The sequence below is a fragment of the Cyclopterus lumpus genome, chromosome 4 (assembly GCF_009769545.1).
Source record: "Cyclopterus lumpus isolate fCycLum1 chromosome 4, fCycLum1.pri, whole genome shotgun sequence".
Lineage (NCBI taxonomy): Eukaryota > Metazoa > Chordata > Actinopteri > Perciformes > Cyclopteridae > Cyclopterus > Cyclopterus lumpus.
Window position 1 is genome coordinate 14,534,752 of NC_046969.1, and position 13,859 is coordinate 14,548,610.

The window sequence follows — 13,859 nt, forward strand, 5'->3', positions numbered from 1 at the left end:
CACTCCATTTAAGAGGACAACACTACTTCTAACTCTGTTTTACTTTGACAAGCAGTAAACCGTTAATTTAATACAGTTTTGCATGCTGAATATATGACCGGAAGTTCCTGATAGAGGAAGAACATCAAGAATAAAGTGACTTCCTAATTAAGAAAAATTAGGCAAATTGAAAAGTGAGTGCTGGGGGAATGTGTAAAGTACACTAATAGAGAGGTGAATTTTAAATACATGTTAAGCTGTATCTAGGCCAGAGATCTTTGGCAACAATAATGCCGTAATAACATTTTCCAGAATGGAATATACTTTTAAGCTGTATCTCATGGGGGCACGACCCCCGTTCTCCCCATGGTTTACATGTTGAAGTGTCCTTCAGCAAGAAACTGAACCCCCAGTTAATCCCCGGGCGCTTCCCTGGAGCCCACTGCTCCTTTCCCCCACTGGGATTAATAAAGGATACATTATTATTATTGATTGGATGACATTCATTTTTCTGAAACCTTTAGATTCAAATGTGACACTTGGCACACTTGGATAGTATCGATCCGAAAGCTAAAGAGGACTTATCTAAACGTCAGTGTTTTACGTTAGTGGAGTATAAAGTCTGAAAAATCACAACACCTGAAAGACTGTCCAGCCCATATATCTTTCCCTTTAACCATCGGAGACCATACGTCATCAGAATGCGCGCTCTTTCGGAGGTGGCAGATGCCTCTTCGAAATAACAGCCAACAGTCGTCTACTTGAGACCTGTTTCTCTTCTAATACTGGTATGAAACGATGTGTATACTTTGTGTATTGTGGTCATTATCCTCTCCGCTAGATGTTGGTCAAATTGAAATAGGGAATGACCGGCTACTTGACAAGCAAAGCATTCTTGTTTATAAGACTAATGTCAGCTAGTTATGGCTAACTAACGTTAGCTAACGTTACACAAAGCAAAACTGCAGTCGTTTGTGTCATTTTAGAAAATCCAGTTATGGTTTAGTTAAACTCCTCTTGCCATCTCGTCTGTTTTCTTAACCTGTGTGTTTGAGAACCAATCTTTTCAAATTGATGCTTAGTCATGGTAACGTTAGTCATCTAACGTTTACAAGAATCATTGTCTATTAACTGGCTTCTGTTTCGTTACTTTATTAACGGGTAAAAAACAAGCTTATATAGGAAACGTTGTATTAACTGGCGTTACCTATTCATCTATCTAACAAGAAGTGCTGCACACTACTCGTAACATATTGACTGCATGTTTTGCATTTAACAAAACAATTAATCTTTGCCATTTGGATAAAAACAAAGCTGCTAGTTATATCATTAAAATCAGCCTTTAAAACTATCTCGTCAGTCAAACTCCTCTCATTGGTCTCTTGTCTTTTGTTGTCTCTCAGCTGAAGAGCAGCTTTTGGGATGCCAAAGAAATTCCAGGGCGAGAACTCCAAGGCGGCCACAGCCAAAGCCCGCAAGGCCGAGGTGAAGGCAGTGGCAGACGCCTGCAAGAAGAAACAGGAAGAGGATGCTCTGTGGCAAGAAACAGACAAACATGTTCTCAAAAAAGGGCAGAGAAAGGTGAGCCATCCCTTCCGTGTCATGTTCATAGTTGTGCTGCTTACTTGGGCTTCAAGAATGAACTGTTTTGATGATTTTCTTTTTTTTTGCTACTTCTTGGATAATGTGTGTACAGTCAGCTTGACTTTTAGCAGAAGTAATTGTATAGGAAATCTCTTATTTTGCATTTATGTTACCATGGGTCTAAATCTAAATGGGATGAAATGGTAATTCAATTCAATTCATTTTATTTTATATTGCCCAATATCACAAATTTACGAATTTGCCTCAGAGGGCTTTACAATCTGTACACATACGACATCCCTGTCCCAATTATTCCCAGTAGGACATTGGGGTTAGCAAGTGTGTACAGTCAACAAAAACTGTTGGGTCAGTGGTTAGCAGGTCCGTCTTTCAATCAGGGGATCGGTGGTTCAATGCCCTAGTCGATGTGTCCTTGAGCAAGACACTTAACCCCAAATTGCTCTCTATAGCTGTGTCTACGGTGTATGAATGTAACATGATTGTAAATTGCTTTGGATAAAAGCATCAGCAAAATAAAATGTAATGTAAAAAATGGAGGAACTGAGGTATACTTAACAATCGGTGGTTCGATCTCCTGCTCCGCTAGCTATGTTGATGTGTCCATGGCCAAGATTCTTAACCCCAAATTGCTCCCGTAGCTGTGCCTATGGTGTATGAATGTTAGCTACTCCTGATAGGCAGGTGGCACCTTGCATAGTAGCTCCTGTCATCAGTGTGTGAATGGGTGAATGATGACATCTAGTGTTCAAGCGATTTGTGTTTGGAAGACTAGAAAAGCGCGATACAGTCCATTTACCATTTTAAGTGATTGCATGTATCATTATACATATTGTGGCCAAACTACTTTAAGACAACGTGTATTCTTATGAGCAAAAGTCTGATGAGACCGCTTTCGGCCTTTTGCAGGATGACAAGGAGAAGAAGAGGCTCGAGCTTTTGGAGAGGAAAAAGGAATCCCAACGACTTCTGGATGAGGAGACTTCTAGCATAAAAGGCAGATCCCTGAGGGAGGCTGGACCTGGAGGAAAAGTGACTCGTGCCCAGATTGATGAGGTGCTTCAGAATGAGATTCAGCAACAGCAGGAGCAGGAGCTCAAGCAAAAAGGTACATTTCAGTTTTAAGTTGACAACAGAAGTGTGCTGGTTAGAATGAAGATAACATGTGTGGAGATGCAATCGCTGTTTTGGAAATCAGTTTCTTACCATAAAATACAATTTCTTCCCACAGAAAAGAGCCATCTGGAGACTCCACTGGAAGAGAACGTGAACCAAATTATCCCTGATGAAGGAACCATACAAGCCAGAACAATAGAAGATGCCATCGCTGTGCTCAGGTACCACTTGTACTGTGTGTGACATCCTATCGTGCTTGTGATTAGATTGATGTTGATTTGAATTAGGTTTCTATAAAACATAGGCCTATAAAACAACATTGATGACATGAGAATTTTAACAAGCCGTCATTACACCCTCTCTTCCGGTCTCTAGCACGGGACCTGGGGACTTGGACCACCACCCGGAGCGGAGGATGAAAGCAGCGTTTGCTGCTTTTGAGGAGGCCAACATGCCTCGCCTAAAACAGGAGAACCCTAACATGAGGCTGTCACAGCTGAAGCAACAGTTGAAGAAGGAGTGGATGAAGTCGCCAGAGAACCCCCTGAACCAACGCTTTTCCACCTACAACTCAAAGTGAATGCACACTTTACCCCCCCCCCCCCCCCCCATTTGAAAAAAACTGTCTGCCGAGGCTGTCATTGAAAAATCTAATTTAATTTAAAAATGGTTGTTGCTAATGAGAGTTTCACCCCTTTCTGCCCAGAAATAATCACTCCAAAGCCAGATGGCTTGGTTGTTTCAGTCACTACAGAGGAGAAGCTCATTCTCCCCTGCCAAGGTCACAAGTGATCCTCATCAGCATCTAATACATTTAATTCCATTTTTTTTAAAGCACTTCTGGGGAGGTGGGAAGTCAGATGTTTTGAGAGAAACTTATTAAAGTTCACCACTCGATCATCAACATCTCTTGTTGCTTTCTACTCCTTCTTTGCTGTTAGGAGGCACAAATCAAGTCACACACTGAAATCCAAAACAATTTTGAGTTACAGTTTAACTTTTAGAAGACTGTTGCCATTTTGTGTCCGGGGTAAACAATGCTCACCAGCTAAAATCAAGGCTGCCTTTAAAATAGCTTTAAAATGGCTGCAAATCACATTTTTTTTCTTTCCTTTTCATAGTTACTTTGACAAGTGACAACACATTTTCTTCAAAGGAGTTGTTTGTTTAAATAGCAAAATAGTTTATCATTGAACATCAAATCCACTGTTGCCAGTGGATTAAGAGTCAAAATGCTGAATCTCAAGTCTTCCAAATACGAATTGTTCATTGGCTATTTAGCCATGTGACTGTCTGACATAATAGTCGGCCGATGCCTCTCGTCACATCCTCTGAAATATGTGCTTAGATCAGAATTGGTCATGTAGTTTCTAGTAAAATCCTAATGTGACACTTGATTCAATGCTTCAAATCTGGTCAGAGGCCTGGTATATATTTACTTTTAAGACACTGTCACTTCATTGCCTTTTTAACTTAGCTACAGTGAAAGGGTGAACTAATTCAGCCAAGTCTAAAGGCCCACAGATGCTCTATGATATTTTATTACTCCAGAATTTGTTTTTGCATAAAGCTTCCTCAGGTTTACACGACAAATGTGTCTCTGTAAAGTGAACAAAATGATAGAAACAGTCTTAACCATCTCCAGACCTCAAATGTAGCTGTATTTTTCCTCTCTTATCTTCTTTGGCAGCCCCTTTTGGCCTTTAGCCAGCAGTGACTTTAGCCAGCAGTGACTTCGATGATCCTATCAGTGTAAATTGATGGCGACCTATGAACAAAGAAGACTTGGGTTATGATCCAAACCCTCAGCTGTATTGGTGCTGTGTTTTAAAGTGTGATATCATGCTTCAGTGTGCATGAATGAAATAAACCTGTTTCCTAAAATAAGTCATATAAATGCTGGGACACGCACTGTTATTTCAAGAAACTAGTGCATTGACTCACTGCTGGGCTGTTTGTTTGACCTTTGCTATTGCTGCTTCCATCTTTCTCAAGAATCGCTTTTTCAAACAACTTTGCACGACACTGCAATGTGTGGAGTCGATTGGATGAGTGCTTTTCCAGAAACTTGAGGGACAGACATTTACAGACAGAGGCTTCTTACATTCAGTCTGAAAACAAACATTTTAATTCCAGTTAATTGAAACAATAAAATGAGCATTAGGGAAATAAATGGTGTTTTGTTTTTCTGTATCCCATCATTTGCATTTTGATGTAGGATTTAATTTTGGACCGAGCCATGTGTCATACCATAGTTATTGCTATTGAATGGCGTTTTGCATTCAGTTATGTGGCCAGCAATGGCGTCCAGTGCTGCCGTTGGCCACAAAGGTTTTCTCCAGCACAGCAACATTCACATACTGAGCTGCTGAGGCAGCAAGCTTTAGGATCGGTAGGTTTGTCCAGGCCAGACTAAAACCTGAGCTATAGTGGTCTTAAATGTAAGTAACATGGGGATAAAACAAGAAGAACGAGTATCTGCTGTGTTTTTTTGGAGTTGGGAGGCTTTTCAACAGCCCTGGAAAGTAAAGGGAAATATCCTAAGCAAGTGTAGCCATTTAAAGAATTTAAATGTTTGGTGAATTATACAAAAGTAGAGGAGTTGGACCTGTTTCATGTTTTCTACACAAATTGTAACGAGCAACATTAGAAAAGAGCTTGGTTGAGAAAACAACACTCTTGCTGACTGAATCACGATTTTGAACAGTGGTATTTCTTTGATATAATCTTTTAATATAAGTATTAAAATGGTGTTCATGTTGTTACATTTGTTAGGATACATCTGAAGAGAATTTGCACTTGGATGGATTTATTCAGAAGCAGATTTGAAAAAAAGACCACTTTTGTCCAGCCAGGCTGTTGTGGCGGAGGAGATAAGAGCCTCTGTCAAGGCCTTTGAACCACAGAGCTTCAATGACACATTAAACTGACCTTTTTGTTTTCCTTGTTTGCATTGAAAGCTCCTTTTATTTCATATTGCACCCAATCAGTCTACTCCCAATTTATAGGGATTTCTTTGAGCTTGTACGTGTGATGTTCTGCCTTAACACTGGTCTGATGTTCCAGGTTTTTGTTTTTCTGCATCCTAACCTGTCGCTGCACCCTCACACTCCCTGTAAATTTGCATTTCAACCCTTTACCAGGCCAGCTGCTGCTGCCTTTTCCTTTCTTCATGTTGAATTCTAATGATTACTTTCAAAGGAAAGCCGTCTCCAAAGCTCCTTTATCAAGTGTTTGTACTGGGAGGAGGGAAGCCGCTGTCCAGCAGCCACTCAGGCTTCTCTTCTTCTTCACACTTGTGTTCTGCAAGCGGGAGCTTTTGCCAGTAGTAAGCTGCTTTTTCAAGTTTGGAGAAAAATAACTCATGGAAGAAAAAGGTAAGGATCATCAGTAGTAGTCAGGATTTGTTCATACATTATTTTGTATTTGTTATGGAAAAGATTATGGAAATTGAGATTTAAATTGAAGTTGAAGAGTTAAAGTAAAAAAAAGACTACCATTGGGAATAATGATATTGCATTTTTAGAAAATGATGCCTTAGTTGTTAAGATGAACTATTACAGTTGTTTGCATCAACTCATTTCCCCAAGTTTATTTAAGGGTGCACTTATTTGCAGAATTAGCTTCATGTGAAACATAGTATATACTATGTAGTATCAGTTGTCAAGTGCGTTGCATCAGGATGTCATTTGTTCTAAAAATATATTTAAATTTGCACTTTTCAGTGGTTCAAAAATGATAACTGAGGTCTTTGTTTTGTTTTTTTTAGCCTTTTTCACTGTTCAAATTTGTCAGTGAAAATGACAAAAAAGATGATTACACCAAATTACATCCTCTTCTTAAACCTGTATTGGTAGTACTTGAATAAAGACTCTGGAACTATAAAAATTAAATAATGAAATTCTTTCAAAAAATAGAATGTTTATTAGTGATAATTCTTTCAGATTTCCATGTCCAGTATGCTAAGAGGGGGACCACATCTGCTTTTGACAGAATGTTTCACATTTATAACCAGCTGTACACACAATCTGAGATAAAGCAAATCATTACTTTTACAACAGTGATGATTTTTCTTTCAATAAATACTCTGAGTGTAAACACAGTAGTGTGTGTTATTAGTCAAATGACTTTAAGGACTAAGATATTGTAATACACTTTTTAATTAGAATACTTTATTTCTAAAGAAAAATAACACTTGTTTCTATGTTGTCTGTGAAAACATCTTTAAAGGTCCTCAGATTTTAATTTAGTCCATTCCAGGATACTTCTGCAGCCCAGTCGTTGTACCTTAAGCTCATTTAGGGGCTATGTCTGTGGCAAAAAAATAGAAGAGAAAAACATGGATACTGTGTGCACATCATTCATGGACATTTGCTGCATGTCATCTTCATCTTTCTGATCTCCCTTCTTTCTCAGTTACATGTAAAACAAAAATTATTTGAGTGTAATCTCATTTCAGCTCTGCAGTGATGCCATGAGGTTGATTCTGGTTAAACCCACCAACGCAACGCGACGTCTTGACTCAACAGGTGAAGTCTTCCATGATGGGGACCACGAGCATGCTACTTCAGGAGGTCCATCACCACCGACAAAACCTCCTGATGGGATGCCTGATCGATACTCAGGTACCTCTGTGGAAACATCTTCTTCCCCACAAGAAACAAGTCTGTGCTGTGTTTCATCCTCACCTCACGAAAAATCTAATGGAATCAGTCCACCAAGAGATTCAGTCCAGATGTCGCCAATGAAAACCAGAAACCTAACCTTATCACAGCTGAGTGATCATGACTGGCTGCTGCTTTGTGGCCAGGTTAGCAGTGTTGGAGATGACTCGCCATCAGCGGAGAAAGCTGGCTCCAGTGTGGGACATCCAAACCACAATGACAGATGTGGTTGTTCCTGTCTTGATGCACACCAACCTCCAAAGGCTTCGAGTTTTCATCCTCAATCAAAACAAGGCACCGTCCAGCAAGACTGTCTCTCCAGAGTTTCAAACAAGAGAAGCCTTTCATCTTCACCACACACTCAGCCTTTTCCCCAAAGCACCCAAGCGTTGACCACTTGCCAGGTTTTACCACAGCAAACAAATCAAAAGGATCTTTTGAAACCTGCAACAAACCATCCACAGGAGAATTTCCTGCTCCGCTGCAGTGACCAAGAAAGTCAAAAGAAGCTATTTCAACAACAGCCTTGCAATCATTTGCAACTTAAAGAGAGCAACCAAGCAACTTTATTCAACATTCCTCTGAACTCCATTGAGTGTGTTGAGACAAATCAGACGCTCTACCAACACCCTCAGCCTGCTGTCACTGCAGACTTCAACTGGAGAGAGCTTTTTGGCAAAGAACCACTGTTAGTTCAGCAATGTCAAAAACAAGACTCTAACTGCTCGATGAGCGGTGATGAGACCTGCAAGTCACCTGGAGATCCCTCCATCGGCCTCAAGTGTCGACATCTCCCTTGCAACCCTTTGACCAGCACTCCGCGGGTACAGAGGTCGTCTACTCCAGCCAGTAACAAAAGTGTCCAGTCCTTCTATACCAGCCATTATAGCTCACTTGAGAACCAGGATTTAGTGACAAAGAGAGCTAGACAGCGACAAAGTCAGGTACATGAATTTTCTTTAAATGCTGTTACTTCCAGACTTGTGCTGGGAGGTATTCCCCCCCCCCCCCCCCCCCCCCCCACACACACACACACACACATTTAATACAGCTTATGGAAATGTTTTTGTGAAAAGGCAGCATTGTAACTAAACTTCATTACCTTTAAAAAAAAATAAAAAAGATCTTGTAACACGTCTTGAAAGACATTATACCAGTCTGTTAAGGAACAAGAAAACAAAAGACAGCACAGTTAAGAAGAAAGTTATTGCATTGTTGCAAGTTTCAAATAATATTGTCTATCAAAATCCAAGTCCAGTTCATGATTGTAAAGGCAAAATATATTTTCTTATATTCGCAGTCCTCTGTCTCTCAGCATACGGTGTGTTGTCTGTGTTACTTTCTTTTGCAGACAAACCCTCAGCACCACAGTAGATCAAGACTCTCCCTCCCCAAACACACTCCACCTACCTCCGCCTTAGACACCGGTGACATAGTCAACGGGGACGCGGTGCGACCGCTAAGCAGCCATGGCAATTTAAGATCCAGTCTTGCAGATCTTTACTCGGGTCAACAGCCTCTTCAGCTTCTTCATAGTGCCGTGCTAGAGGATGCCTTCTCCAAAGTCATCAGAGAAGATTCCAGTAAGGCCAACAGTGAGAACCTGACCAGAGAGGAAGTCAGCGTACCACAGAAGAAGACCAAGGACATTAGCTACCGGCTGGGCCAGAGAAAAGTTCTCTTTGGAAAGCGCAAACAGTTGAGTGACTACGCCTTGGTCTGTGGGATGTTTGGCATCATCGTTATGGTCATCGAGACTGAGCTGTCGAGGGGATTTTACAGCAAGGTGTGGTACTGTAGTCTTCAGAATCACTGTATTCATGAAGTATGTATACAAAAAAGTGTACCGTACAGCAGAAACAAATCTGTTTATGCTAACAAAACATCACTAGAACTGACAAATTATAGAACCCTAACTTTTCAAAACAGAATGCTAACGACAACCTTCTTCACTTCCAGGACGCCTACTTTTATTGTTTTGGTTCGTCATTGTGTCTTCAAAACTGGCTCCACTCATCATGTTTATGTTTTTGTCTCCATTATTTATAGGAATCCATGTGTTCATATGTACTGAAAGGCCTGATCAGCATCTCCACTGCTATTCTTCTTGGACTCATTGTGATGTACCATGCAAGGGAAATCCAGGTATGTGGATACAAATGAAGAGAACTCCCTGCATACCTATAGTCCTTGGTTCCCTTGGTTAACCTTATTTTTATCCTAGAAAACCTAATACCAGGGTATTCTTAGTACTCTGACTGGACAAACTTGCCAATTTGATCTGATTTGTATTACATCCTGGGTCATAAAAGTCACCAGAAATATGTTTTAAAAACATATTGTTTCACGGTATGCAGTGGAAGATCTATTAGCTCAGTTGGATGAAATGCCAAACCTGCTGACAAATCTTCTAAATTTAACAATGCTTAACTAGTCATTTCACTACTTGTTTTAGAAACATTCTACTGTGAAAAAGAAACATCTCAATTGCATCAATAAAAATGTAATTCCAAATCTACAGTCCAAACAAAACATTTAGCATTAATATTTCTCTGCTTTTGAGTTATGTGGGTCATTTAAGATGCAAAATGCATCACCCTGAAATCCCACTACAGCTCTTCATGGTGGATAACGGAGCAGACGATTGGAGGATAGCGATGACCTTTGAGCGGATTCTCTTTGTTGCGTTTGAGCTCCTTATCTGTGCCATCCATCCAATCCCGGGCCAGTATGTGTTCACCTGGACTGCTCGACTGGCCTTCAGCTACACAGCATCAGTGGCGGACGCTGACATTGACATCATCCTCTCTGTACCAATGTTCCTGCGCCTCTACCTCATTGGCCGGGTCATGCTGCTTCACAGCAAGCTGTTCACGGACGCTTCCTCCCGCAGTATCGGGGCGCTCAACAAGATCAGCTTTGACACTCGTTTTGTCATGAAGACTCTGATGACCATCTGCCCTGGCACAGTCCTGCTGGTCTTCAGTGTGTCCTGTTGGATCATTGCAGCATGGACCGTGCGTGTATGTGAAAGGTATCAGTTTAAAACTCCCGATCGTCCCACTCTTTCTTTTCTTCCCTTAGTACCCAACAATGGTGGAAAGTAACTAAGTACATACATTTACTTAAGTATTGTACTTTACTTGAGTATTTCCATATTCTGCTACTTTATACTTTAACCCCATTATATTTCATAGGCAAATATTGTACCTCTCACCCCAATACATTTAAGCAAAGTATTTAAGCACTTATACCTCCATTGGTAACCAATTGCATTGCTTCAATATCATAAGTTTGTGCTTTTTCAAAGATATTCAAATAGGGGATAACTAAACTCTGTGATAGTCTACTTGTAAAACATTTTACTTAGTGTAACTGAGCGAAGATGCAAAGTCTTTCAGCCTTCAGGGTTTACATCCAGGTGTCATGTGTCCATAGGTATCACGATGCACAGGAGGTGACCAGTACCTTCCTTGGAGCAATGTGGCTAATCTCCATCACCTTCCTGTCCATCGGCTACGGCGATATGGTCCCTCACACCTACTGCGGGAAGGGGGTTTGCCTGCTGACAGGAATCATGGTGAGATTTGTACAGATACAGTACAATGTGGTGGAGGGTAATCCCAAACATTCTTTTGCCCTACATTTTATAGTGAATTTCATTATTTGTAAATATATTTGTAAACCAATCAAAGGAAAAAGAATATAAACACAACATAGTTTTCTTAAAATGTTAGAGGTTTTTACAAAACGGTTTACCTGACACTAACACTGTTATACATAATTATTTTAGTGCCACGTCATCATTATTATTTCACTTCTGCTTATTAAAGCTTGAATTGATTCGACTTTACAACAATGTCACCTAAATAACATTATAAAGATGACATTAAGGCCACAGTATGACACAGAGTCACTATCCACTGCTCTTTTTCTTAGGGAGCAGGCTGTACAGCATTAGTGGTCGCCGTTGTTGCAAGGAAATCAGAACTCACCAGAGCCGAAAAGCACGTCCATAACTTCATGATGGACACTCAACTCTACAAAAAGGTCAAATTTATTGTCCAATTTGTGTTTTGTTTATTTTTTTTTTTACATATTGGGTCAGTTTATGTTTTGTCTGATCTCTATCTCAAAGAACTTTACAGAAGAACCAAATCAAGAAAATGATGCCGTACAGTAGACCAAAACAAACAAACAATAACAGAAACAATTCAATAAATCCCTCTTCTGCACTTTTATCCGTATGATTTTCTATCCTCCTTAGGTAAAAAACACAGCAGCCAATGTCTTAAGGGAGACGTGGCTCATCTACAAAAACACCAAGCTCGTAAAGAAGGTTGACCGTGCCAAAGTACGCCACCATCAGCGTAAATTTCTGCAAGCCATCCACCAGTAGGTATAGAAATGTCATCACCCGGGACTGCAGAGTTAAAACAAACCCAAATAAACTCACATAGATGGGTAGTTGCAGTTTGCTGGGATGTCTATTCTTATATTTATTAAGACCATTATTTCAATTATTATCAAAACAAACTTTGCATTTATTTTATTAAGTGACTCTTTAGTCTCCTGACTAAATACTAGAGTGCTGGATTATGCAACTTTCGTTTTTTTATGTCCAATTAATTTAGACTCTTCCTTGCTCCTGGATCCATTTAGTTGAATTTATTTTCTGGAGGTTTTTTTGTGTGGAGGTTTTGTTGCCTAGGTCATAGGTCAAACTAATTATTACAACACTAATTATTAACACACTAATTATTAACACACTTACTATCAAAACACTAATTATTATAACACTAATTATTAAAACACTTACTATTAAAACACTAATTATTAAGGCACTTATTATTAACACACTATTATTATCATACTAATTATTATCACACTAATTATTAACACACTATCTTTAGAGTGAAGTGAAGTGAAACTGTAATGAAGACGAAGAACTTCACTGCATACTGTTTTCTTTTGTGTGAACAATGTGGGAAGTTGAATACATAAATAAATAATATATATCTTCATAACTTCAGGAGCTCCACATTTATCTTCAATTCAAGCAGCGGTTTTGTAAAATATTTGCGGTGAAGTTCTTCAATTTGAGACTTGTTTTCTTTCCCTGAATGAAGCACGAAGTAACTTCCTGTATTTCAAAATTACTTCCTGTGTTTCAAAGTAAATGTTTTCTGGCATGTCTATTCTTATATTTATTAAGGCCATGATTTCAATTCTTATCAAGACAAACTTTGCATTTATTTCATTTGGCACATACTTTTGTTCTCATTCTCAATTTCAGACTGCGAAGAGTCAAAATGGAGCAAAGGAAACTGGCTGATCAGGCCAATACAGTTGCTGACCTTGCCAAGGTTTGTATATGCAGTATGCATGTGCAGAGTGAGACATTATAGAAGGCTGGTTTCATATTCATCCACTAAAGAGAGAAAGAGAAAGTGTCTCTGTGCTTTTAAACGTGTACGTAAGAGTGGGATTTTGTTACATCACAATTAGTTTGAAAGTCAATCATGGTCCAATATGAAACTTATACAAGTGTGATGTGGAAACGTGAATCCTCCAGCCAGAATTTGTAAAGTGTTTATTTTACTTTTCTTGTGGAAAAAAAACATTAGACAGATATAAATGTGCCTTATGTCAGTGCATTAATAGCTGACAAATTATGACGTATTACAAAACGTTCTTTTTGTTTGGCCGTTGAAATAAAATCTCAAAACTTTTCTGCAATCATAATCTGTTCGTACAAAAAATGTGGAGAGAGTTTTGCTGCTACACTCACACCCAAACATCCTGTAAAGTCAGATGTACCCACTCTCCTTCCTGTTGCTTTCCAGACTCAGAACATGATGTATGATCTGGTGTTGGAGCTTCAACATCGAAGTGAGGAGCTGGACAGGAGGATTGTAGCTCTGGAAGAGAAACTGGACTCCATCCTTCTCAGCGTGCAGTCGCTGCCTGTTGTGCTTTCTCAAGCAATAACAAAGCTACAGAAGGATTTCCTGGACGACTTGGCCTGTCGTGTCCACTTCCTGTCATCCTCCCTGAGCTCTGAGTGCTGTTCAGTCCCTGCCAGGCAGCTCTGTCCAAGACCAGAGACCCCATACAGCTCATAGGCCTTACACAGTGGTTTCCTCTTTAGTCTGCAACCTTTTTGTCATGCTGAGAAGGATTTTCTCAACATGCACTCTTTTTTCTTCACTACTTTTTTTATTTTTTTAAGTAACACATTAATTTAGTTACACACAGAGTTACATCTATAGTCTCATACTGAGCAGCTCTGATGAAAAGGGAAGTGCCTCAGCCAGGGGATTCTAAAGCGAAGAGCATTATCCCTTTATTTCCTCTACTCACTGTTTCACAGTTTGTCCGGGGACTGGGTTTTCACCTCCAAATGTACGCACATCACTCACATTTTCTTACTCCAGAGATACATTGGAAGATGATTTGTAAGCTATATGGAGAATTACAATGTATTCGTCAATCAAA

At 39.7% G+C, this 13,859-nt stretch overlaps 2 protein-coding genes across 2 annotated transcripts; both read left to right on the plus strand.

Annotated features, from left to right (window-relative positions):
- Positions 1-667: 667 nt before the first annotated feature.
- ccdc124 (coiled-coil domain containing 124) lies at positions 668-4,581 on the plus strand. Its single transcript, XM_034531649.1, has 5 exons — positions 668-767; positions 1,383-1,560; positions 2,491-2,689; positions 2,813-2,918; positions 3,073-4,581. Exons 2-5 carry the CDS (start codon positions 1,402-1,404, stop codon positions 3,275-3,277), a joined length of 669 nt encoding a protein of 222 aa, XP_034387540.1. The 5' UTR covers positions 668-767; positions 1,383-1,401; the 3' UTR covers positions 3,278-4,581.
- Positions 4,582-7,171: 2,590 nt separating this feature from the next.
- kcnn1b (potassium intermediate/small conductance calcium-activated channel, subfamily N, member 1b) lies at positions 7,172-13,486 on the plus strand. Its single transcript, XM_034530395.1, is given in 10 exon segments — positions 7,172-8,305; positions 8,713-9,147; positions 9,411-9,506; positions 9,977-10,395; positions 10,800-10,941; positions 11,301-11,411; positions 11,629-11,760; positions 12,422-12,426; positions 12,658-12,727; positions 13,208-13,486. Coding segments are annotated over 10 exon segments (2,823 nt in total).
- The last annotated feature ends 373 nt before the right edge of the window (positions 13,487-13,859 follow it).

Bases quoted from the DNA above. Each gene is read 5' to 3' on its own strand.
- ccdc124 (XM_034531649.1), top strand. From the start codon at position 1,402: ATGCCAAAGAAATTCCAGGGCGAGAACTCCAAGGCGGCCACAGCCAAA. The intron at 1,561-2,490 runs GTGAGCCATCCC...GGCCTTTTGCAG, and splicing joins TCAAAAAAGGGCAGAGAAAG to GATGACAAGGAGAAGAAGAG. The intron at 2,919-3,072 runs GTACCACTTGTA...TCCGGTCTCTAG, and splicing joins GATGCCATCGCTGTGCTCAG to CACGGGACCTGGGGACTTGG.